This window comes from Branchiostoma lanceolatum, chromosome 12, assembly GCF_035083965.1.
Source record: "Branchiostoma lanceolatum isolate klBraLanc5 chromosome 12, klBraLanc5.hap2, whole genome shotgun sequence".
Classification (NCBI taxonomy): Eukaryota; Metazoa; Chordata; class Leptocardii; order Amphioxiformes; family Branchiostomatidae; genus Branchiostoma; species Branchiostoma lanceolatum.
This window is the reverse complement of record NC_089733.1, coordinates 492,757-519,465: the sequence shown is the minus strand read 5'-3', so window position 1 is coordinate 519,465 and position 26,709 is coordinate 492,757. Positions and strand designations below refer to the sequence as shown.

At 41.6% G+C, this 26,709-nt stretch overlaps 1 protein-coding gene across 1 annotated transcript; it reads right to left on the bottom strand.

Annotated features, from left to right (window-relative positions):
* LOC136446088 (uncharacterized) lies at positions 1–25,662 on the bottom strand. The gene is made up of 16 exons (XM_066444360.1): positions 25,538–25,662; positions 24,480–24,620; positions 22,167–22,320; positions 21,916–22,010; positions 20,116–20,234; positions 19,525–19,717; positions 18,733–18,855; positions 15,653–15,773; positions 14,987–15,141; positions 14,554–14,655; positions 14,181–14,255; positions 11,511–11,655; positions 8,877–8,986; positions 7,357–7,518; positions 3,495–3,684; positions 1–231 (listed from the first exon to the last, which is right to left on the bottom strand). The coding sequence occupies exons 2-16, from the start codon at positions 24,618–24,620 to the stop codon at positions 62–64; spliced, it is 2,055 nt and encodes a 684-aa protein (XP_066300457.1). The 5' UTR covers positions 25,538–25,662; the 3' UTR covers positions 1–61.
* Between the last annotated feature and the right edge of the window lie 1,047 nt (positions 25,663–26,709).

The following is a 26,709-nucleotide window of genomic DNA, read 5'->3' as shown; positions in this document are numbered from 1 at the left end:
ACTTATGTCCATTCTCTCTTGTTCCAGAATTTCTATCATTGTGTGTGGGACTTTCTCCAGTCTAATCTGGAATCGCTGCAGGCAGGCTGGTGATGGCTGGTAGTTCCATCCTGCTGGTCAGACCGGCCGCCTCGGCTGACTTCATCCTCCTGCGCACGGCCACATACTGCACGGTCAGGCCCAGCAACACGCCGGACACCAACAACGCAACGGCCACTCCAGCCAACGTGCCTGACAGAACAGAACAGTATTGTATCATTATGATTATCTCCACCAAGAATGGAGATATTGTTTTGAGCGTGTCTGTGTGTGTGTTTGCGTGCGTGTGTGGTTCTGGAAGCTTGTAGTCAGCATAACTCAAGAACGTCTGGATGGATTGTAATGATATTTGTTATGTTGGTAGGTGTTGGACAAAGGTCAAGGTCGACTTTGGTACTGCAGTAGCACCTTTTGACCTGAACATGCTATGGTTTTTATTTTTGGATGGCAGATAGCTTGTGATGTAAGGAAGAAGTGCTGTAGGTTTGGGCCTCCTAGCAGCTTGCTCTGGAAATGCATTTGCGTTTTTGTCAAAATCTTCCAAGGAGAATAACTGAACAAAGGAACGACGGATTTCCATCATATTTAATATGCAGGTAGCTTAGACAGAGATGTACATAATGAAGTGCAAATTATGCAAATTGGGACTTAATGTTTTTCGGTTACGCCAGCTGTGGGGTGGGTGGGTCTGTATGTCTGTCAAGAGCATAACTCGAGAAACCGTTGATGGATCTTCATGATTTTTGGTAGGTGTGTAGCGGTTGTGCGAAGGAAGGTCAAGTTTGAAATTCGTTCACCTGGCGCTTCCCAACAGTACTGCAGTGGACTTTTCATGTATGTGCGTTTGTCTGTAGGCAAAAAAAGTGACGGAAACGTTGATGGATCTTCCTAATTATTGGTAGGTAAGTAGCGGTTATGGGAACTGTGCTCAAGTTCGAAAATGATTCATCTGGCGCTTTCCTATAGTATTGCAGCGGGCTTTGTATGTTTGCGAGTTTGTATGTGGACAGCATAACTCGGGGGACTGTTGACGGTTCTGCATAATATTTAGTGGATGGGTACTAGGGTAGGGGTGTCGAAGAGGAATGTCAAGTTCGATAATGGGCCTCCTGGCGGGTATTTAAGGTACTGCAGGGGAGCTTCAAAGTTTGAGGCCAAATTGTTTGGAGGCACCAGGTTTAGGATTTTTACGTGGTAGATAACTTCAGGACATGGAAGTAAGTGGTGTAAATTAAGGCCTCCTATCTGCTTGTTTGGAACTGCAGTTGGCGTTTTTGTCTAGACAGGGATTGACAGATCATCATGATTTATGGCATGTAGATAGTTTGGGTGATGCTTCACAAATTAGGAGCTGATTTGCATAATAAATGAGGATAGTTTATTCATCCGCTGAAAGCTTGTAGTCAAATTTCTTTCAAGTGCTATGATGATGATTTTAGCAGGGATTGATGAATTTTCATTGTTTTAGTATGAGGCACCATGGGTGATGATTAACATCATGAGATGCACATTATGCAAATAATGACCAACTTTATACAATCATCGAGGAAAACTTCTGGCACTGCTCCATTATATGCGCTAGCATGGTTCACACTCACTCACTGTAATTTGCATAATTGATGAAATTTGTAAATCTACCGCGTTCCATGAAAGCACTTTTAAACATGTGGCATCTATCACTGAGAAAAAGAGGAACATTGATAAAGATCAATTATGAAAATGACCTTATTTCAATGATTGATGAGAACATTATGTAATAAGGCCATGTTGATTTGATAATAAGGATGACATTCTGTGAGAACCTCAATGATGCGATTTTTTAAAATTCATGTTTGGTATTTCAAGATCGCGTAAGTGAATTGGATGATTGAAATGATGAAAAGACGGACGAACATCATGTCAATCATCAAATTTACTTAGAGCGTAAGTGATTTTGATGATTGACATAGTGAGATGCTAATCATACAAAGAAGAGCTAATGTGTGTGTTTGATTGTATCTAAATACACTGTGTTTTCAAAATATATCCAGTTCCCTGAGTACCTGTTTTATATCGTATTTGATACCTGGATGTCTAACCGTCATCGACATTCAAACATGTGGCATATATGTCACTTGTAAAGAGGGGAATATCGATAAATATCAGTCTGCAAATGAAGACCTAATTTGAATGATTGATGAGAAAATGCTATATAACGCCATATTGGTAAATGGCGTGAATATGATACTTGCATCAGATGGTAATTTTAGTATTATTCGGCGAAGGTATGGAACTGCAGGGGCGGTGTTGCCGAAAGCTTCCAAGGAGAATAACTAAATAAAGAAAGGAACGACGGATTTCCATCATATTTAGTATGCAGGTAGCAAATTATGCAAATTTGAACTTAATCTTAATAATGAACGTAATTAATAAGGTAAATCTATATTTGCGGTGTTTTCATTATAGGACTCATCATAATATCATCATAATCCATCCAGACGTTCTTGAGTTATGTTGACTACAATAGAAACACACACAGACACACACACACAGACACAGCCAAAACTGAATTATGATGTTTTTGCATTAATTATGCAAATTAGGAATTTTTTGCTTAAATGGTATCTATTGATGTTCAACTTGCATAAACTACGTATGTTGAATGTATTTAAGTCATATAGAGGAAAACACTGCAACTATAGATTTTCCTTATGAATTATGAAAACTAAGCCCCAATTAGCACTTCATTATGTACCTCTCTGTCTAAGCTACCTGCATACCAAATATCGTGGAAATCCGTCGTTCCTTTGTTCAGGTAATTTTCCTCAGAAGATTTTCAAAATAACGCCACTGCAGTTCCAGATCAAGCTGCTAGGGAGCCCAAACCTACATCACTTCTTCATTACATCACAAGCTATCTGCCACCAACAAATCCAGACCATAGCACGTCCAGGTCAAAATATACAAAAACGAAAGTTCTGCTGCTGTACCAAGGTCACATACCAAGGGGCCCAAAGTCGAGCTCAAATTTCGGCTTCCCAATACCTGTCGACAAACCAAATATCATTGTAATCCATCAACAGGTTCTTGAGTTATGCTGACTACAGTAGTAAACATCTTTCAAACACATCATTCATACAAGTTAACGCCAGTCGACGAAGGTATGGGATCGCCGAACTCTAGTATTGCCAATGATATATGCACATATGTCATAAGTACAAATGATTTAAACCTGAGCTATAGTGGAAAGAAGAAAAGTCATGTGTCGTTTGCATTATATGACATTATAGAATGGTTACTGATCTTATACAACTAGTATGATGCTAGTGATGATGATGCTAGATTCCAACAAAGCCAATTTTTACTGTTTTCTCATCTGGGACTACGGAGAGGTTATTTTTTTCAAACATGTCAAAGTTGGAGTTCAGCCGTTCCAAACAAACGATGAAATGCCATAACGCAAGAAAAGATGTTACCTGGACTGTGGCCGTTGACACTTTTGGAGACTTCTTGGTCACATCCTGAGTTTGTGGAAGTTGTTGAGGGAGAGGCAGTTTCTGTCGCGCTGACGTCACGTTTGGCTTTGTTCGGACGGCAGACAATATTACTGGGCGGTGTGTAAATGTTGTGTTGTAAGGATGCTGGGATGGCGGTGATCTGTATATCCTGTGGTGCATCAATGCAAAGAGCCTTCAGTAGATTTCATTCGTGACGTCCGTGTTGTTGAAATTCACGGTACAACATTATTTTCTTCAATCTCGTCAAGCAAGCGGTCGGACAGACATAGTTGCTTTACTATCATTTGTCTGTAGACGATTTACTTTGGACGATTTATGTGCATTTGTTTCTATTCTATGTTCTTCAAGTAGAGCACCAGAGGGGAAAAGACTGAGGTGGACCATAATAGGTAACCTTAGCACAATTCTTTATCATAGACCTCAGTATAAATACATGCTCGCACGGCGATAACAGGCGGATAAAAGCTTACCCACCATGCACTTTTCTTTTTAGAAGAGCTGATATTTCTTCCCATGGTGAAACATTTGGCTCTGTCCGCGCGCTTTTAAGATAAATGACGTTTTGAATATATTGGACATTAATTGGTAGCGCTATGTTATTCCATGAGTACAAGAAACAGAGGAGCGCAACGGCGTACATTTCATAACACAACCAGGTTCACACCGGTACGCGTCTCCTTACTACAACCGACGTGAGATCGTCTGTTATTTTTCGACGTCGCACAGTGCTTTGTTCGGAGACTTGTGAGTAAGTCGGTCGTACATTTCCTCATTACAACCTAAGTTGCACGATCCTCATACCCCCCCCCCCCCTATATACCTGGATACTTTCACAAATTCTGGAGTTATGCTGTTCACAAACAAATGCGCAAACAAAAAACGGCACCGACAACATAACCCTCTGGAGTTCCATAACCTCATACTTTCGCCAAAATCTGTCTATTTGACAATAGAGATCGTGTCCTAATTCATGTTCAGTTATCCTTGTTTTGTATCCTGATTTGTTATGATTTTGAAAGAGATCCCTTGGAAATCAGTTACTCAGTTAACTGAAGGGACCACCCAACAGATTAATAAATAAGTTTGCATGATTGATGTATGATGGTATTAACCTCAACCTATTAATGTGACGTACATGTATGTCACAAATATGAGATCCCCATAATCTACCACTGACGAATTATAGATGCTTATCCTTGATTGATTAGGTAGATACGGTCCTTCTCTGCGTAAATCTTATCTGTATTTGTATAGCCGGTATAACACACCAGCTTCGCAGGCACGCGGCGTGACAGCAGATGGTTTTGTTTAGCTGAATGACCTGTCACACCTAACCTTTGGACCCCAATTTACGCATTTCTCAAGTATGAAATTCATATCCAAGCACAACAGGCTATTTCGTCAAGAATTATTCAAACGACACCAAAACATATACGTCTTGCCTAGCTAAGGAACTATCTGTCACCGACAAAACATTCAAAATTTGAGGATCAGACCTCAGCCTTGTGATAACCTGTTATGACAGAAAAAAAAAGTAGGCGGGAATAACTGTACAAAATCATATCGTTTGTGCCCTACTGCACTGAAAGTAAGGGGATTGAAAATGTTACAGTTACATGTGTAATTGGAAATTGTTAACAAAGGCCTTCTAAATCAAAATAGAACATAATGCGTGAGAACTCTGGAGATTTAACACACAATCGAAATTAATGATCATGTATGAATAGGGCTTACAAAATTGCAAAAGTTCTGTTCAGCATGATTGTCCCCTGTCTTCATGGTCAGGCCTTAATGAATGAATGAATGAAGACCTTTATTGTACACACATACCCACTGGGTTTAGTACAGGTCACAACAGAAAACATAACAGTTTGAAAGTACATATATATATATATATATATATATACATTACAATGATAAGCTAACACTAATCTAATGATTACGTTAATTTGGCCTCTTCTCGCTTCTTGGTAATATTGTAAATATACGTACAGGTGTGTTTTATAATAGAGGGTTTACCTAAAGTCATTAGAAATATGAATTGTTCCTATTTCTAATGACTTTATAAGGGCCGATACCGCCTGACAGCATCACTAAAGACTGCTAAGAAACTTTCAGGCCTCCGTACACACAGCAGGTCATGACCCTGGTGCTGAATATCGTTCATTTCATCTTGCAATCTTAGGAGGTAACGTAACGTTACCAATTATCGTCTGATTTATTCAAAATGTCATTTATGCTAAAGCCGCGCGGACAGAGTCAAATGTTTAACCCATAGGAAGAAATGTCAGCTCTTCTAAAAAGAAAAATGTATCGTCTTTAAGTTTTTCTCTGCCAGTTTAACACCGTGCGAGCATGTATTCATACTGAAGTCAATGATGAAGAATTGTGCTAGGGTTACCCATTAACGTCCACTTCAGTCTTTCTCCTTCAAGCACTATACTTGAAGAATATAGATCAGAAAATTAATGGACATAAACTGTCCAAAGTAGTCTGATAGTAAAGCCACTATGTTGTCCCGCCGCTTGTTTGACCGGATTGACGAAAATAATGTTCTGCAGTATATGTCAACGACGCTGGGTGGCACGTGAAGCTCATATATACGCATGACAATAATGTTTTGACCTGCAAAAACGTAGCGTCAGTGCGGGGGGGGGGGGTCGCTTGGTTGTATCCTAAAGCTAGGAAGAGTTTCAAATCTCGAATCGCCATAGTTAGTCTGAATATAAAAAAACATACTAGCTATTGTGTCTAAAGGTAGAAAAACTTTAAGGACGCGGTGTCAAATTACATATGAAATACGTCATGCATGACGCTTCCAGGTAACTTGCTGTTACAGGTTCAGAACTTTATTCTGTTATGTCGCTGAAGGTAAACCTATTTCGTTGTTTTTTATAAAGGAGAGTCATGACTAAGGATCTTACTTAGGCCGTTCTTAATACTGACTTTGGCAAAATACACCTAGACATGTGGATATGACCCAAAGTGGACGATAATTGGTAGCACACGATAATTGGTAACGTTACTTAACATGTAGATTCATCAACATGATTCATCAACGTCATCAACAAGTTGATGATGGCTACCCAACCTAAAGCACAGTAATAACGTTATTCTTATTCAAATGACTTGGGATGGATCAGATCCAACGTTAACATAAAAGTACCCAATCCAAATACCTCATTATGAGAGAAGGCTCAGAGACACTGAAGAATCACTGTGGATGTTTAACTTGAAAGAAGTTGATACAAACGTCACATCATCTATTTCTCATCTATTTCTCCCAGCAACGTTTGAATGCACTTTACACTTGTCATTTGGCCAGGTTTGAGCTACAACTTACAAGTCCGCGCTGATATATCGCCTGTCTTTGAAATGTTCTGAATTGTCCCTCTCGGCACCGGCCGGGATCCGCCAACCACCGGTATATCGGACAAATCGTCCTGTCACCGTCTACCCATATGTACTGTCCTTGGTCTACCGTAGAGTACCCTGCACTTTTTCCATGTCTACCATGACAGTCCATGATGAACTCCCAATTGTGTTTATCATGTGTTATCAAACAAACCAGTTCATCTCATCACTCACTCATCTGGTGAATTTATTATCATCGATGCAAGGCAGTCGCCCGAGCCAAGTTCAATGTGATGATGTTTGGGGCATGTGAAATATACGCGCTACACTTTTGTTAGCTTGGGAATAGGGCGGCCCTCTGGCGATCAACGAATCCGACCGAAGCTCGCTGACAGTGTGACGCCGGCTTTAAAGACTTTTGTCAGTAACATTATTGCAAAAGTACCTTTCCACACACTCTACTTACTCGTGATAGAGTGATGACCAACTGGTTATTGTCAATCTTCTGCTGCAGCAACATGATGGCATCTAACGCAGGAGTGAGGGGGTGGTCACGTGGCCTCATGTCAACAGTCGGGGCTTCCAGAACTGCCATGGTCACATACGTAGCTGACTCATCGCTGTCATACTGGAGGATAGAAAAGTGACAGAGAATCATAACTTTACCTCTTCTGATTTACCTCTTTACTTGCTCTGATATTTTAATGTTTTTTTTAAATGAAAAGTGCTCTGGCATGGCTTATTTATTCCTGTCTACCAACTTTTTTAATTTTCCCGTCAACGTTTTTCACTTTCCCAGACTCATGATCAAGGTGATCTTTACCATCACCATGTAGTGCGCTGTGTTGTATGCATAAGGAATCTTCCCATCATCCACCAGGGCTCGGCTGAGGTGTTTTATTTACTCAATGATCACCTCGTAACAAGACTGAAGGTCACTTCATGGTGTGACGCAAATGGGTAACCGGGTGTTTCGCTACATTGTCGGTTCGCCAGAGTGGTTTCACTACATGGCATAAGTTGTTTCGCTACATGGCACAAAGTTGTTTCGCTACATGGTGCAAGTTCTTTCGCTACATTTGAATGTTATTTCTCTAGATAGACTTATAACATTAGAAATGGTATTACTACGAACACTTACGTATTGTCAATGAATGGAATCAGACATCAGTGAAAATTTTTAGGCCGCATGAGGCCGTGTGAGCCCGACTGAGGGCGGTCACGTTTCATACAGCCTGAGTAGGGGAAGGCTTTAAAAGACCCTGGCTTCAACTGCGAGTGCGAGGCTCAAGGAACGTTGTCCAAGGAAAAATGATTGTTTGCACCGATACACGGTCCATCTCATGCTATTTTACAGGCCTCAAATTTGTGTGTCCGATTTCATTCATTGACAATACAGAAATGTTTGTAGTAAAACCACTTCTAATGTTACTAGTCTATCTAGAAAAACAACTTATACCACGTAGCGAAAGAACTTGTACCATGCCGCGAAAGAACTTTGTGTCATGAAGCGAAACGACTTGCCATGTAGCGAAAAGTACTGTAGTGAACTAACAATGTAGCGAAAAAACCTGTAACCCGCAAATGCCACTCCGAAGTTACCGGTTACACACACACACACACACATATATATATATATGACTCCGTGAGCAGTGGATCATAATTAGCGGAAAGTCTGTGGCGCCCGCCGTCTCTGTTGGGTCTCACAGGATAGTTAATATCTTTGACACTGAGCCGGACTTCTTTGCAAGAGGAATCAAGGAAGCCATTAACATCAACATGTCATTATTTTTAGCGAACTCCAGCACTCAGAGAGCAAGTTTAAATTTCGTATGTTTTTAGAATTAGAAGAATAAGAATAACTACCCTTGATTTCTATTGAATACAAAACCAGCACACATGTTCAACGTTTTCTGTGCAAGAAGGCAGACATAGAAGCCACGACAACATGGCCCAATGAACACAGAGACAGGAGCTGAGGCTCACCATGACATCTTCACAGCGGAGGAAAGATATCCCCACTGTCCCGCACACCTGCACCTTCGTCTGGAACATCAACTCCCAACCATACAGCTTCAGCAGGGGCGATACAGATACTGAGGGAAAAGTACAAAAGTAAGGATGATTTGAAGAAAAAAACAAGATTATGCAAAAACTTAAGGTATCCGTCATTAAAGCCCCGGTTACACATAGCCGAACATGGCCTTCCGACTCTCCCCCGACCATGGTTAGGAGAGATTCGGTAGGTAGGTGGCTGTGGTCGGCTGACGTTCGGCTGAGTCGGCTAGTTTTGGCTGAGTCGGCTGGTGTTCGGCAGAGCCAGCAGAATGTTTAAGAATTTTAAAACATTTGGCTCTGGACGGATCGGAATGTCTGGAATGTGTTGGCTGGTGTTCGGCGCGGTCGGCTGGTGTTCGGCTGGTGTTCAGTAGTAAGTCATCAGTAGAATTGGAACCTTAACCACGCCATAAGTACTGCTGACGTACTCCCAACTAGTTTCAAATATACCCATGACTAACCGCAAGGCCGTAGACAAATCTCTGTTTACTTATTTCCAACCAAGTGACTACTATCAAGCCCAGGTTACACATAGCCGAACATGGCCTCGCGACTCTCCCCCGACCATGGTTAGAGTGATTCGGGGAGTGATTCGGTAGCTAGGTCGGCTGGCGTTCGGCTGAGTCGGCTGGCGTTCGGCTGAGTCGGCTGGTGTTCGGCTGCGCCAGCCGAATGTTTTGAAAATTTCAAAACATTCGGCTCTGGACGGAGGTTCTGGAATCGGTTGGCTGGTGTTCGGCTGGTGTTCGGCACGGTCGGCTAGTATTCGGCTAGTGTTTGGCTGGTGTTCGGGAGTAAGTCAGCAGTAAAATTTAAATCTTAACCACGCTATAACCACTGCTGACTTACACCAAACTAATTTCCAACCTACCAATAACTCACCCCTAGGCCGTAGATAAATCTCGGCTAACTCATTCCCAACTAAACTGACTATTACCAGAACGTGGGCGAATCAGCCCCGACCTTCACACGACCAAAAACAGAGGAGAAAGCTAAAAGTCTTATTCAAGCTAACCTTGATCCAAATTCGATGTCTTGGCAATGTTAACAACATAGAAGAGTGGATTATTTTGATTAAAAATGAAAATGAACCCTCTTTTGAAACTGCTGAATGTGTCAGTTTCAATTCGTGAGAGGGTTAGCAACTGGTTGGGAATTAGTCAGGAGAGATTCTGCTAGAGGTCGGGATGGTTGGGTGTAGGTTAGGAAGCATTCGGGGCTTGGTTGGGGGTAAACCGTGTATTGGTTAGGAGATGGTTGGGACATGTTTGGCGCATGTTCGGGGCAGATTCGGCGCATGTTCGGCGCCAAATATAGACGTGGCCTAATTCTGGTCAGACTGCTCCCGAACTACCGCCGACCCGAGTCGGCTAGCGTTCGGGAGCCATGTTCGGCTATGTGTAACCTGGGCTTCAGAACGTGGGCGAATCACCCCCGACCTTCACACGACCAAAAACAAAGAGGAACACTTAAGCCCCGGTTACACATAGCCGAATATGGCCTCCCGACTCTCCCCCGACCATGGTTTGAGTGATTCGGGAGTGATTCGTGAGCTAGGTCGGCTGGTGTTCGGCTGAGTCGGCTGTTGTTCGGCTGCGCCAGCCGAATGTTTTGAAAATTTCAAAACATTCGGCTCTGAACGGTGGGTCTGGAATGGGTTGGCTGGTGTTCGGCGCGGTCGGCTGGTGTTCGGCTGGTGTTCGGGAGTAAGTCAGCAGTAAAATTAGAACCTTAACCACGCCAGAACCACTACTGACTTACTCCTAACTAGTTTCCAACCTACCCATAACTCACCATAAGGCCGTAGACAAATCTCTGCTAACTCATTCCCAACCAACCAAACTGACTACTACGTGGGCGAATCACCCCCGACCTTCACATGACCAAAAACAGAGAAGCTAAAAGCCGTATTTAAGCTAACCGTGATCCGAATTCGATCTCTTGGTGATGTTAACAACATAGAAGAATGGAATTTTCTATTCAAAATGAAAATGACCCCTCTTTTGAAAGTCGCTGAATATGTCCATTTCAATTCGTGAGAGGGTTAGCAAGCGGTCGGGAATTAGTCAGGAGGGATTCGGCTAGAGATCGGGATGGTTGGGAGTAGGTTAGAGAGCATTCAGGGCTTGGTTGGGGGTAAACCGTGTATTGATTAGGAGATGGTTGGGACATGTTCGGCGCATGTTGGGCGCCAAAGCTGGGCGCCAAAGCTAGGCATGGCCTAAAAACTGGTCAGACTGCTCCCGAACTTCCGCCGACCTGGGTCGGTTGGTGTTCGGAAGCCATGTTCTTCTATGTGTAACCAGGGCTTCATGCACTCTTTGGATCTCAGACTTAGGGGGGGGGGGTGGTCTAGGGGTGCGACGAAGCATGGCCACGGAACAAAATTGATACCTGGTATTACCAGTTATGGATTTAATGCCAGTCGAAGCATACGGGACTGTTAGTGTTACCATAGTCAAGTGTACATTGTAACTCTAAAAAAACACTATCATCTCACATACTTACCTACACTCAAATCACGATATATTTCAACCAGGAATAAAAGATCGTTTGACGCACCTGGAAATTGAAATCTAATGACTTGCTTTTGATTTGCATAATAGCAATTTGAAACTGCAAAGTCAGCGATGTCTTGATCCATGTCAAAGTTGTGCACTTTGGTGACACTTTCCCGTGGTCCGGTGTAGTTGGTATAAACTGGTAGCTGAAACACAAACCTCATTGTCCTTTTCATTTATCACTGTACCTTTTAAGTTGTCATTACCAACGTTACATGGTTCTTTGAATGACTGAACGTGCATGTCACACCCAAAGTAAAGAATCACTCCCGAGTAGGAAGATGGTTTTGCTGGTAGGGGGGATATGGCCAGTTCCTTTTTGGAGGGGTCTATGCATTAGGGAGACTTCTTAGCGATAGCTATCTGCCTGGCTCTTTTGGTAGACATTGTTAGTGAAGTTATGCCTCTTTCGTGTCCGAAAAGGTAAAATTGTGTTTTTAATCTCAATCTCACTTATCTGTCTCAGCCCTAACAGAGAGGGGTCGGTTTGCTAAAGTAGTGTGAATAGGATTTGGGGTTAAAGCGTTCTACTTGAAGTGCACTTGGCTGCCCATTCCCATTCCGCTTTCTCTAATATCGGGGTACCGGGATTTTTCATGGTGCATTTATCTCTATTCCAATAAAAACTTCTGCATCAAAAGTATCAAATAATGCCATCGTTCTGTACAGGTGATCAGAGCAATCAAGGGTTAATGACCCGCCTATTCCTTGGTGTATGATGGTGCCATAACGCCTGGTCATGTGCTATAACCACCGAATAAAACCTCCGAGCGAGTTATTATCATACAGCCTATCCAAACAGACCCATATAAGGGTAGACAATTCCTGCATGACGCATAGATCCCTTATACTATTAAGAATGCATATCAGAATTCACATTTGTCCTTTTTGTGCAGAAGATGATAGATTTCATTTTGAAACCAAAATTTCCACAGATAATATTTAATAACGTTGCAATCTTTGCATGTCAAATCTTTTTCAAATCTATTCTACTATCTATTATCTTTTATCATCATTCCTCCCTGCTGGGTGTCCTTCTGATTGGTCAATGCTGTGGGCGGCTCCGCTTACAATTAGGGGTCTCAAGAATACTCTTTTATGTCCGCCCGTTTAGATTTGACTTGTATTGAAACGGTTTATCTTATTTTGTCATATGCTTACAAAAGATTTGATTTATTCTAAGATAGTAAACATTTTTGGGAACAAATAAACACGATACATTAACAAAAAGATAACCGACCCCCCTACATAATCGGACGGGTTTTCAATGTATTGACAAGGTACTAGTATTGAACACCACTTGAGATTCAACACCACTTGTGGGACTTTTAGGGCATTATGGCGTCATAACCGATACGGAATGGAGGTCTCTGATTGGTCGACGCCATCTGGCTATATGATAATACAGTTTCACTGATAGAAATACGAACTGTTGTAAATGATTTGTTTGTAAACATGAAACTGTATTGTATGATTGTAAGATCACATTAGTATTGTATTGGATTAATGGTGGTATGGTCAGTCCTTTGAGACTACTCTACTAACCGACAGTCACTTAGAACAGTCGATAACTAGAAAGGCAACATTTGCGAGCAAATACAGCATGTTTAGCCATACTCCTCGCCATGCAAAAAATGGGCTGTCCCAAAATAACAATGGACCATTCTAAAATACTTCCACTAAAAAAATGGATCACCCCAGTCCAAAATTGAGTTTAAAAACAATTAGTCCCTCCATACAGGAATGGAGTCTTCCAGTAGCACCTCAACACAATATGTACCAGTCCAAAACCATATCCACATAAACAAATACACTACTGCTAACAAATGGACTTTTTCATAGTCACTCCAGCTCAAAATTGAAATAAATAATTAAAGAATCCTGCCCTTGCAAGAATGGGATATTCCGTGCCATCTCCATGTAAACTAGACCAGTCGAAAAATATCCGCTCAAAATTACACTCTTGCGCATAATCACATGCCAAATTTTGCATCATTTTGGTTTAATACATAGGAACTGGAGATGTGTATCTTTGTTCAAAAAAGGGTGAACAAAGCCATGTAAGCACATGTCCTGCGCATTCCCATACCACATTTGGTATGAATACTACAAATGTAGCACACCTGCGCCAGAAATGCAAGATAAATTAATTAACTCAATTGGCCAATCGGGTGGTCGCAAGACTCACAGCCAGGCCAGGTGCAATTGGGGTCACTGACCTTTAGGTCACAGCCAGGCCAGGTGCAATTGGGGTCACTGACCTTTAGGTCATATGAGGAAAATACCCAATGTTTTCCTCAAAATACCCTGCAAAATCGTATTTTGAAGTAATGTTTGCCAAAAGTGCGAATGGGGTTCTCTGAATATTTGTTCAATGTACCCCCATAGCAAATTTCAGGTCATTTGGATGTATTTCTAGAGCACAGGAGGCCAAAATGTACGTTTTTTGTCAGAAAAAACTCAATAAAATCACTTTCAAGGTCAATATCGAAAAAATGAAGAAAAAAAAGTCCGGTGGTATTTGCCTACACTACCTTTGTACCAAATTTCAAGTCATTTGGTCAAAAAATGACAGAGATGAATCGATTTGAAAATTTGACAGGAGAAGAAGAAACATGAGTAAAAACAATATGTTGAGCCATACTAGGTATGGCTAAACATAATAACATACCGTAATAAGCTTGGAGTCTCCCTGCAGCGGAACTCTCGTGTTGTCAGTCAGTCCGTTATGGTTCACCCATCCTGACTGAAAAACAACAAGATCAAACTGCTCATCCCTGATACACATTTCAGAATAAGTCATTTTATCTTGGAATAGAACATCGTTTTAATATCACCACAAATCCGGTCGACTATATTTCGGTTGCTACTTTATCAATTGTATCATGTGCCATTGAAAAGACAGTTTATTACCCTTTACAATGATCCCATTAAATTGTGCGCCTTCAGTCTGTAACATTATTGACTTATAACGTTAGAATAGCCCACTCCTTCCGCGGAGGGATCTTCCGTGTGAACAGGGTTAAGTGTGGAAGTTTACTCACACTGCTGAAATACAGTTGTTGTTCCAGCCACAGCAGTTCTCTGCTGATGTTGACCCGTCTCCGATAGATCCAACCATCGGCTAGAATATTGCGAATTTTATGCTGATAGAGACAAGAACAAACCGCTCAGTTTCAGGGACCGTAAGCATGTTCAACATCAGGTGATTGTAAGAAGCTTTTGTCATCCTATTTGCTTCGAACGTTGCAATGGTGTGACTTACATTTATACAGGATTTTTCATTGTAAATTGAAGTCAAATACCATTGCTGTCGTGTAAAGACCAGTTGCCACTGTGTTCGTGGTATAGTTGCGCATGACACTTAGGGGATCAAGAAAGACACCACCATACAGTGCTATTCTCCTGCACCGATAAACTACTTTATGTAACGTTACATTGGAACATACTATATAATACCAGATGTTAGAAGTGTACCTTTCCCATGTAGTATTTTTGTACGGTGTCGAGATGTTCTGTTTGGGCGGGAGTGAGCATGATGCCGTTGTTGTTGTCGTTCAGCTGCAGCTGACTGTCCACTATCCGCCGCACGGAACAAGCTCCGCTGCGCAGGTCTGTCTCATACTCCAAGCCTTACGGTGGAGAACAAATCTCTCTTACTGATATTAGCATCGGCGTGATATGACCTACTTATTAGAATGAAATCAACTTCCGTTTGGAATGTTTCATTTTTACGCTCCACGAGAGAAACAGATTTCCCTGTACTGTAAATGCAGAATGCATTATCTGGTGACAACAGGAAAAACACTTGAGACCTACACGGTTACGGGTAATGCAGAGTCCTGTATTCCCGACGTGTTCAGTTATAGCCTTCGGGCATTGTTTTACATCATTTATAACTATAGATGTTTTGCTCGATTTGCACCTCGACTAGCCCTCAACTAGAGTTTGCACTAAACTTATCATTAAAGTTTTCTCACTTGCCATAGCCCGAGCGAAATTTCAGCTTCTTACAGTAACGAGTGGATCAGAAGACATCTTTATTGAACAGCCCGCGTACACGTAGCGTAGCCGAAGAACCTGTATGTATATCATGGGAGAGGTTGATTTCTGTCCGACATCCGGGGATGAAACTTGTCTCACCTGTGCTGAAGTCGTGGATGACACGCTTGGGGACGCCAAACCTGCCCTCCAGGGGCACGAAGGTGTCTGACGGTGCCAGATAGTCGAGCCTGAGTAGCTGCTGGTCGTAGTTGTACCACACCTGGGGGTAAAAACGGACATATCGGTACAAGATAAACACCTCGGATAAAAGTGTGTTTTGCTTGCACTTGAACAAAATTGAGTGTAAAATATATGTGCAATCATGACCATGCCTAGTTTTCTTAATTACTATATTTTGACGGTCATTTGTGTAACTTTCTGTTCAACACAAAACTTACCGACTGACCTGCCACTAATGGGTCAAAGATACATAGCTCAGCGGTTGCCGGGACATAGGTGTATCTTATAAGGTGTGGATATAGGTGTATCTTATAAGGTGTGGACATAGGTGTATCTTATAAGGTGTGGACATAGGTGAATCTTATAAGGTGTGGATATAGGTGTATCTTATAAGGTGTGGACATAGGTGTATCTTATAAGGTGTGGACATAGGTGTATCTTATAAGGTGTGGACATAGGTGTATCTTATAAGGTGTGGACAAAGGTGAATCTTATAAGGTGTGGATATAGGTGTATCTTATAAGGTGTGGACATAGGTGTATCTTATAAGGTGTGGACATAGGTGTATCTTATAAGGTGTGGACATAGGTGTATCTTATAAGGTGTGGACATAGGTGAATCTTATAAGGTGTGGATATAGGTGTATCTTATAAGGTGTGGACATAGGTGTATATTATAAGGTGTGGACATAGGTGTATCTTACAAGGTGTGGACATAGGTGTATCTTATGAGGTGTGGATATAGGTGTATCTTATAAGGTGTGGACATAGGTGTATATTATAAGGTGTGGACATAGGTGTATATTATAAGGTGTGGACATAGGTGTATCTTATAAGGTGTGGACATAGGTGTATCTTACAAGGTGTGGACATAGGTGTATCTTATAAGGTGTGGACATAGGTGTATCTTATGAGGTGTGGATATAGGTGTATCTTATAAGGTGTGGACATAGGTGTATATTATAAGGTGTGGACATAGGTGTATCTTATAAGGTGTGGACATAGGTGTATCTTATAAGGTGTGGACATAGGTGTATCTTACAAGGTGTGGACATAGGTGTATCTTATAAGGTGTGGACATAGGTGAATCTTACAAGGTGTGGATATAGGTGTATCTTACAAGGTGTGGACATAGGTGTGTCTTATAAGGTGTGGACATAGGTGTATCTTATAAGGTGTGGACATAGGTGTATCTTATAAGGTGTGGACATAGGTGTATCTTATAAGGTGTGGACATAGGTGTATCTTATAAGGTGTGGACATAGGTGAATCTTATAAGGTGTGGACATAGGTGTATCTTATAAGGTGTGGACATAGGTGAATCTTATAAGGTGTGGATATAGGTGTATCTTATAAGGTGTGGACATAGGTGTATATTATAAGGTGTGGACATAGGTGTATCTTATAAGGTGTGGACATAGGTGTATCTTATAAGGTGTGGACATAGGTGTACCTTACAAGGTGTGGACATAGGTGTATCTTATAAGGTGTGGACATAGGTGTATCTTATAAGGTGTGGACATAGGTGTATCTTATAAGGTGTGGACATAGGTGTATCTTATAAGGTGTGGACATAGGTGAATCTTATAAGGTGTGGATATAGGTGTATCTTATAAGGTGTGGACATAGGTGTATATTATAAGGTGTGGACATAGGTGTATCTTATAAGGTGTGGACATAGGTGTATCTTATAAGGTGTGGACATAGGTGTATCTTACGAGGTGTGGACATAGGTGTATCTTATGAGGTGTGGATATAGGTGTATCTTATAAGGTGTGGACATAGGTGTATATTATAAGGTGTGGACATAGGTGTATCTTATAAGGTGTGGACATAGGTGTATCTTATAAGGTGTGGACATAGGTGTATCTTACAAGGTGTGGACATAGGTGTATCTTATAAGGTGTGGACATAGGTGAATCTTACAAGGTGTGGATATAGGTGTATCTTACAAGGTGTTGACATAGGTGTGTCTTATAAGGTGTGGACATATGTGTATCTTATAAGGTGTGGACATAGGTGTATCTTATAAGGTGTGGACATAGGTGTATCTTATAAGGTGTGGACATAGGTGTATCTTATAAGGTGTGGACATAGGTGAATCTTATAAGGTGTGGACATAGGTGTATCTTATAAGGTGTGGACATAGGTGAATCTTATAAGGTGTGGATATAGGTGTATCTTATAAGGTGTGGACATAGGTGTATATTATAAGGTGTGGACATAGGTGTATCTTATAAGGTGTGGACATAGGTGTATCTTATAAGGTGTGGACATAGGTGTACCTTACAAGGTGTGGACATAGGTGTATCTTATGAGGTGTGGACATAGGTGAATCTTATAAGGTGTGGATATAGGTGTATCTTATAAGGTGTGGACATAGGTGTATCTTATAAGGTGTGGACATAGGTGTATATTATAAGGTGTGGACATAGGTGTATCTTACAAGGCGTGGACATAGGTGTATCTTATAAGGTGTGGACATAGGTGAATCTTATAAGGTGTGGATATAGGTGTATCTTATAAGGTGTGGACATAGGTGTATCTTACAAGGTGTGGACATAGGTGTATCTTATAAGGTGTGGACATAGGTGTATATTATAAGGTGTGGACATAGGTGAATCTTATAAGGTGTGGACATAGGTGTATCTTACAAGGTGTGGACATAGGTGAATCTTATAAGGTGTGGACATAGGTGTATCTTATAAGGTGTGGACATAGACGTATGTAAAACGCTCCTGTATGACAAGGTTTATTCTATTTCTATCTTATTCTATTGAAATTGCAACACAGCCATACACAGGTCCCCCAGGCAGCTGTGCTGATGTCGGGTGCCTTCCAGCATACAGTGGGACATTCACATTTGAAATAAAGCTACACATCAAACATCCATAACATGACAAAGAATAAAGAAAACAATAACGAATTTACATGAAAGTCTAATCTTCACAATGTCTTATAATAAACAAGGTTTATCGATAGTAGAAAGTGTGTGCAAACCTTTAAACCGTTGACCACCTTTGTCTGTGGTAGAATCTGTTCCTCCACGTAATGCATGTGGTTAGGAATGTTGGGAAACGTTTCCTGCGACTGGCGGTTGTGACATTCAACCCCACGTGGAGTCTGGGGAGAACACAAATCACTTTACAGTATCTTAGAGCCAAATGGCGTTGACCAATGAGAAGTGGTCCTTTTTTTCAAGTTGACCTATGACTTAACAAATTCAAGGCGTGTAAAATTGCGTCCCAGGATTTGTCTCACTTATGTGTCAGTTTCATACATGATGATGACTATATCATGATAATGATAATGACCCGCTTTCATGGTGACATGGACAGGCTTGCTGGAAAAGACGCATCCGAACCCTCTATGCCACCAAACATTAAGATGGTAACGGAGCGGGCTGTTAAAATGAAGTTAAAATGTGGCATCGACTACGGCCGTAAACGAAAGGGAAATCAGTGGCGACGCCAGGTGGAAAAGGACGTAAATTGAGATGGGTTGTCTAAGTCTGTGTCGGTGTGAATAGGCAATATGATGATATCTATAACGTCAATGCGCCGCTCTGAACTCGGTACATTATGTCCGTATGTCCTTATCTACAACTTGTGAGGTCAATAACAAAATTAAGGAGTAGTATTTTCGTGGAGGCGCGCTTTGTTAAGTTGGAAAGAATGACTGAAATAAAACAATAACGGAACCAAATGTGACGCCAGGAGCCATCGTAACAAGATTGCAGGAGCTTGCATTTGACAATCACTTTCTACCATAGAGGTATTGTAGCACTAGTACCTCGAAAACAGACCAGGCTGCTCGAAGTGACGAGCGGAAGTACATGTACTCGTACGTGCGGTAAAACTCCCTCCTGGTCCCGCCGGAGGTCGAGCCCGGCGCCCGCCCCTTCCCTCCAACTGTCACCCGCAGTGGGATGACGGGATCCCCGCCAGCAGTTTGAAACTCAGGTGCGGAGAAATAGTAATCAGCACTGAAATTCAAACAAGATCTTCATCAACAAGAGTTTGAAGACCTCATATCTCCATGAACTATTCTGATCATGCAAAAGACTTGCACGTCTACATAATCTATGCTTGGTCACGTACGCAGCAAATATAAAGTTAAAAGTTAAAAACACAGCAAAATAAATTTTCCTAATTAATCATGCAAATCAAGTCCTAATTTGCATAATATGTACTTTATTATGTACATCTCCGTCTAAGCTACCTGCATGCTAAATATCATGGAAATATACCCTTCCTTTGTTTAGTTAGTCTCCTTTGACGATTTTGACAAAAACGCTCCTGCAGTTTCAGAGCAAGCTGCCAGGAGCCCCAAACCTACACCACTTCTTCTTTACATCACAAGCTACCTGCCCGGTCAACTTACCTGAAGGTGGTGTCCCACTGTGGCCAATATGTACAGGCTCTGTAGTTAACGGCCGGAATCCCCCGAACAGTGGTCCGCCCAACTTCACTCACGCCAAGTCTACTGGCCAAACCGAATGTCTATGGAGAGAGAAGGCACACAGTAATGCCTGCTGCACCAGAGATGGACAACATTCACGCCACGTTCGTGTGTCTGGCCTGGTTTCTATTCGCATGGCCCTCCTTCTTACCACCCTCCACTTACTTTTGCATTATTCATGTTTGTTCGTTTGTTTGTTTGTTCATTTTCCTGTTAATTTGTTTGTTTGTTTGTTCGTGTCTATCTAGGTTACTATCCCAATTGGCAGGAAACACACTGCGTAGTGTGGACAAGAGCACTTCAAAAATGCTTTCAATCCGAGAAGTAGCTTCAAAAGCACAAGTTCCTGAGCAATGCACGTGACAAACCTTTATGCAATCCGGTACTGTGAAGGGCGCTGTCACGAACAAAGAAGATTGTATTCAAAGAAGATTTGAACAAGCTGTGGATGGAGGTTCATGGTATCTAGTAGGTGGGTAGGTGTCGGGGCTTCCTGGCGGTTTCATATGGTAATGTAGCGGACCATGCATGTCTTTGTGTTTGGTTGTTTGTTTGTTTGTTTGTTTGTTTGTCATCAGCACAACTCGAGAAGTTGTGGACGGATCGTCATGATATTTGGTAGGTGGGTAGGGGTCGAGGAGGCGACGGTCAAGTTCGATAATGAGCTTCCCAGCGGCTATTTTACGGTACTGCAGCGGGACTTCAAAGTTTGAGATGTAATACTATAGTCGTGATTTTCTATTGGTGGATAGCTCTTGGGACAGACAGGAAGGAAGTGGTGTTTGGGCCGCTTTGTTTTGAACTGCAGTGGGCCATTTTGTCGGCCACTTTAGATGAGGATAACTCAAGCAGGGATTGGTGGATTTTCGGTTTTAGGCAGGTAGGTATCTTAGGTGACGATTAATAAAATGAGATTTAATACAAATCAGGGCCAAATTTACATAATCAATGAGGACATAATATTCCATTGGAATGCACTGCACTAGGTGAAGACAACCTATATTCTAGGACACCAGATGATCGTCACCTATAGCAAATTTCGGGCCATGCAGGTACATCTCTGTCTAAGCTACCTGCATGCTATCAAAATGTCATGGAAATCCGTCGCTCCTTTATTAAGTTATTCTCCTTGGAAGATTTTGACAAAAACGCCGCTGCAGTGTCAGAGCAAGCCGCCAGGGGACCCAAACTTACACCACTTCTTATTTGCATGACAAACACATCTGTCACTAGAAATAAAAATCATAGCACGTCCAGGTTAAAAGATACCAAAAACGGAAGTTCTACTGCAGTACCGAGGTTACATACAAGGGGCCCAAAATTGATCTTGACCTCCGTCTTCTCAACATCTACACACATGATAAAGGCCAGTATAATCCATCGAGACGTTATAGAGTTATGCTTACGTGAACACAAACAGACAGACAGACAGACAGACACACACACACACAAAACTATATCTCCATTTTTCATGGAGATGATACAGAGCACACGTCATGGAGATGTCATGTCTGTGACTGTTCCTTGAGCCAAGTCTATGTCTAGGGAGCCACCTAGGGGCTTGGGACAGGCCAGGAATGGCTCGTTACACTATTTTGGAGCCAAGATTGGTTCTTAAGCTTACTTTTAGATTAAAAGCATTTTGGAATCAGTTATGAAGGCCCACGCTGTGTTCTTGCCAATGGGGCTATTAACTTGCCTTCTAGTGACAAGGACACTCACCACAACAGAGGAAAAGATGTGGGTGCCGTTCGGTGCTGGGATATACCCAAAAAGATCCTCGCCGGCATCTATAGGTTGTGCAACACACTGTGTACCTACAGAACGAGACGGCGCATGTTAGCAATGTCATGTCATGTTAGGTGCTCCGGACATGCATGTCCACCTCTATGAACCTTTGGACTTCCTTTTGCGCTGTTGAACCAGGAAGGCTGTATCAGGTTGGTCAAGAAGATTATGAGGACTGAACTTACCTAAAATGTTATACACTTCTCCGCCATTGAAGTTTAATATCTGTTTCCCTGTTCGCCCCTGTCGGGTCATGAAAACAACAGCTCTGTTGTTTTGTCCGTCGAAGTGTTCCTCCACGTCATACGTCTCGTTTCCATTTTGAACGTTGACCTCGATCTGAAACATTCGAAATCTGCTGTTACATGGCAACTGTTGCTAAATGGAATTGATAGATTGTCATAGCGTCTGCGCAAAATGTTTTTATAAGCCCCTGTATTTGGTGGTGAAAAGTGACTTTTTGGGTATTTTGGTACAATTAATGCTTATCTAGGGATTTGTCCAATTACAAGTGTTGTCTAAAGAATTGGTCTTAGAATACTTGAATAAAGATAAAAGTATAAAACTTGGCTAGGCAACATTGTCCCTTGGCAACCAGTACCATAAAGAGGTAGTGTCTGCATATCCTATTTAAAAGCTAATAGGCCAGGAGGAGAAACCTGAAAAAAAAAACTTGGCACACCCAGTACATTATTAGTTAAGTGCCATAGGATGACAGCTTGGTGTCTCACGATCAATTCTAGGTATGATGAACTGTGGTACAGGTGTTATATCATGGCTTTAGGGCTCTTTGTGGAAATTAGGCAAACAGTTCATAATTTCGTCATGTGAAATCCAAGTGACCTATAATTCAGTATGGGGATAGTTTAAATATTTGAGATAGGAGAAAAGTACTGCAGATGAAGTGACATATTAGATGTTCTACATAAAAACACAGAGCAGTGGAGCTCTGTCCCTAACAAGCAACATCCCCCAGTACCAAATCGAGAGGTTCAACTTCCACTTTGATTTAAAACATGATGATGAAGTCAACAGCTGATGCATCCAGAAGAGGGTTGTAAGATTTATTTTGAAGGAAGTTTTGATGTTATTAATGTCCAAATAATCAGAAAGTACTCCAAAATAGACATTTTACTCAAACATTGCCCAAATCTTTTGTTACAAATTACGCTTGTTCTGACAATATCACTTTATACGGCATGCTATGAAGACCTATTAGTTGCATATTTGTGCCACATGTTAGCCTTGTAACGTTAAGTATCATGGCAAATACGCGAAAAATGTAGCTATTTCTTATGGAACTTTGGTTTCATAGCAACTGTTGCTAAGAAATATGCCTTTCGAACAGGCTCCACCCTTGAAAATGTTGAAGAAAAGGCATACACAACCCCGGAAGCGGGTGTTATTTCTAAAAGACCACATCTTCATGAATGCAAAATCAACAAAATTCATAAACATTATTCACAGAAGAACAAATAAAAGAACCATTTATAATTCAGGAATTGAGTAGTTCCTCTACATGCAGATCCATGGGGTGTGATGCATGATGGGAATCATTCCTTAAGCATTGTTTACTATGGGGTAATTGCTTAATTTTTGGGTCAACACAATAGAAAAAATAAGTTGCTAAGGGTGTAGCTTGATGAACAACTATTCACACAAACGCTACAAACATTATTTCTAACATCAGACCTGGGCGCCTAAGAGTTCCCCATTTTTGTGAGGAACTTTTCTCAAGTCTGAAGTATGGGTTTCAATGGGATGATTGACAAAGATCAAAGTCCTTTTTGGACCCAAAGAAAGTGGAAAATACAGTTATTAAGGCTATAAGTTGACAAACAAATATCCAGAAACACATTGCAATAGTGATGTTACACCTCAACCAAAGGTTTCTTATGGGCCGCCAGGTTGAAGTTTGTCCAATGTTTTTCTCGCGATATAACATGTTACACCTGGCTGCAATTGATATGAAGGCTACTCGGGGGGCTATCAGAATAGTGATACTGTATAATGCAATTGCTGCCTAGTCTAGGTTCAAGGTCAAGTTGTCAATACAATTACGTTCTTGGATTCAGAAAATTCATTCATTCGCACCAGAACACTGGGGTTGAGTATGGCTTTATATATAAGTACATACTCAGGATCCATCATACCAACCAAGGAACCTCCTTGTACCAACTTTCATGCTTTTACCACAATTTGAGCAATTCTAGCTTTATTTTACACCAATCGACTAGACTATTCAGAACAGCCGCGTGATTCGGCTATAAGGATAGGAGGGGTCGAACTTGTTTATGGAGTCGGACAATCATCTGCTTTCTTGAGTGATTTAAAAACACTGTGATGTACAAGCAAGAAACTAAACTGTCTGCCTATACCTTACCATGGACAGATAGTCCATCATGACATATTAAAACATGCAGCCATTACTAACTCACAGGCTTAAGCACGTTTACATTAGAAATATATTTCTTAAAAGAAAGCGCATCATTCCATACCTTTGCCTCGAACGACTGTGAAATGCTGGGAAGCGCCTGGCACGGGTCGCAGGGCTGGCACACGGACGGGTCCCCGTCAAACTGCTGAGCAGCGCATGCGCACCAGCTAACCAGCAGTGTCAGCAGCTGCACATGCGTCATCTAGGAGAACATGGAAGAAAGGGCCCGTGTATGAGAGGTGTGTTTGCAGACAGGCAGGTTCGTGTCTATCCCGAAGATGGTCAAATTTGGCCATTGATCATGAAGTAACGATACGAAGTTAGTTCAATGTCAGTGTCTTGTTCAGGCCGTGAAGACGAGAGGTACCTCCGGAAAGTTGAAGTTCCTCTTGCTGTTCACTTTGCATGTATGCGGCAGCGCAGATTGGCTATAAATGACTGAAAAAGCCATTTCTGCCTTTTGTGGGCAGTCCTTGTGATGACACACTTTTATAAAGTGATGAAATAAACCTGCAATTAGTCTACACGAGAACATTTTCAACATTCCGATGTCGATCCCTCCAAGACTCAATATCCGGTCTACGAAAATGTTCCAACGTCCATGTGGGAAAGTTCTGACTTGATTTCATCTGACAAGTAGAAGACTACCAGCTGAGCTATGACAGCCTCTGTGAACCTGCTACATTTGGACCTATTATTACTCATGAAAGTGAGACACACTTTAAGGTCTCTGTGAATTGTTGAATTGTTCTAGTTTCTAGCTTCGACCACTTGCGGCTTTCATCTCCCTATAAAGGTCGGCCTGACATAGGAGTCTGAAAATCTTGACACCTTGAAGTGGACAGAATAGGAAAAGAGTATTTATTTCCAGAGGTATCAGATAACCATGCAAGACTCTCGCCTTCCAACAGTCATCGTCGACGGCACAGAGAGAAAAAGAGAAGAAACACAACAAACCAGATTGCCCCCCCCCCTGGTGGAAAATGAAGACATGAAAAAAATTGTTTGAAAGCAAGTTAAGTTCATTAGCCTGCTGTTACATCTGCAATATTTTGCATGTAGAGATATGACCGGGGCACCAAATTCCTACCAATCTGACGAACGAGCACGGCTACTTACATTTTGCGATGTCGCCCTCCAATGTGGCCATTTATATTTGTTCTTGTTTTACCAAAGGTCGGTTGTCACGCGGCATGTTAATCATTTGCCCAATGATTGTTCGTCTCGGGGATCAGCTGGGCATAAACAGTTTACATCCCGTGTTTCCACGAATATGTTGTACTCAGACTGTGTGTTTGTCGCAAGTGATTGTTTGAGTAGAATATTTTTACTTAAAGAAAAAAACTTTCAGCACTAGAGTTAGGCGACCTCATACGGACATACCTCCATAAAATATCTAGAATTTTTGTAAATATTAATGTATGGTGATGACCACCTGTAACTAGCTTACACCCCTGCTCATGTGCACAATTTGTATGCAAAAACCCACATACTCCCTACCTAGTAATGTGCAACACACGTTTGAAATCCGTCATGTTCAGCATTAAAGGCACCCAGAGCATTTTATGAAGCTTGAAACTTGAATAAAAAAGCTCCAATTTCTAGTCATTCCTACACATAGTAAGTTTCAAGAAGAGTTCTACGATCTCATACCTTCGCCAAATGATCTTAAAGGCAACCTAAGCAATATGAGGGCGCTGAAAGTCGTATATTCAAAATCAATTTTTTTCTGATTTCTATCCATAGTAAGTTTAGATAACTCTATACCATCACATATCGACCATCATGGAGCAAAAATGTGATGTCGTTGTGTGGTGGGAACTCATTGAAAATCTGAGCACTTGGAGGCCAGCCTTCATTTCAAATCTTCCGAACATGCACGATTCTGACCGATAAGTCCCGAACGCATCCGAAGAAATAATCACGTGGTCATGGTTCAATGTCCTTGAGCATTGCGACGTCACGCGACCGGAAGTTACCGAAAATTGTCGACAGAAAACGGTTACGGCTGGATTCTGGGCTGATTTTTTGGGGGACCCAATAAATAAAATACTCCTTTTGTGGCTTGCTTCTGTGCTATTTTTAAGCGCCCAAACTCTGAAATAATGATGCAGATGTGCTAATATGGGGAAGCAAATGTCAATTTCAACCTCACAAAACAGAATTGTTTTCCCCAGAATATTTCAAGTTTTACCCCCTGAAATCGCTTAGGGCACCTTTAACCTTTATGACTGACGTATTGGGAGTGTTTCTCATCAATTATGAATCATACCAGTTGGTCGTCTTCACCC

What these genes read in the sequence shown, in the direction of transcription:
- LOC136446088 (XM_066444360.1), bottom strand. Translation starts at nt 24,620, where the DNA reads ATGACGCATGTGCAGCTGCTGACACTGCTGGTTAGCTGGTGCGCATGC. An exon ending in AGAAGTGTATAACATTTTAG is followed by an intron (nt 22,011 to 22,166) that starts GTAAGTTCAGTC and finishes CTCGTTCTGTAG; the next exon opens with GTACACAGTGTGTTGCACAA. An exon ending in AGGTGGTCAACGGTTTAAAG is followed by an intron (nt 15,774 to 18,732) that starts GTTTGCACACAC and finishes TTTTACCCCCAG; the next exon opens with GTGTGGTACAACTACGACCA.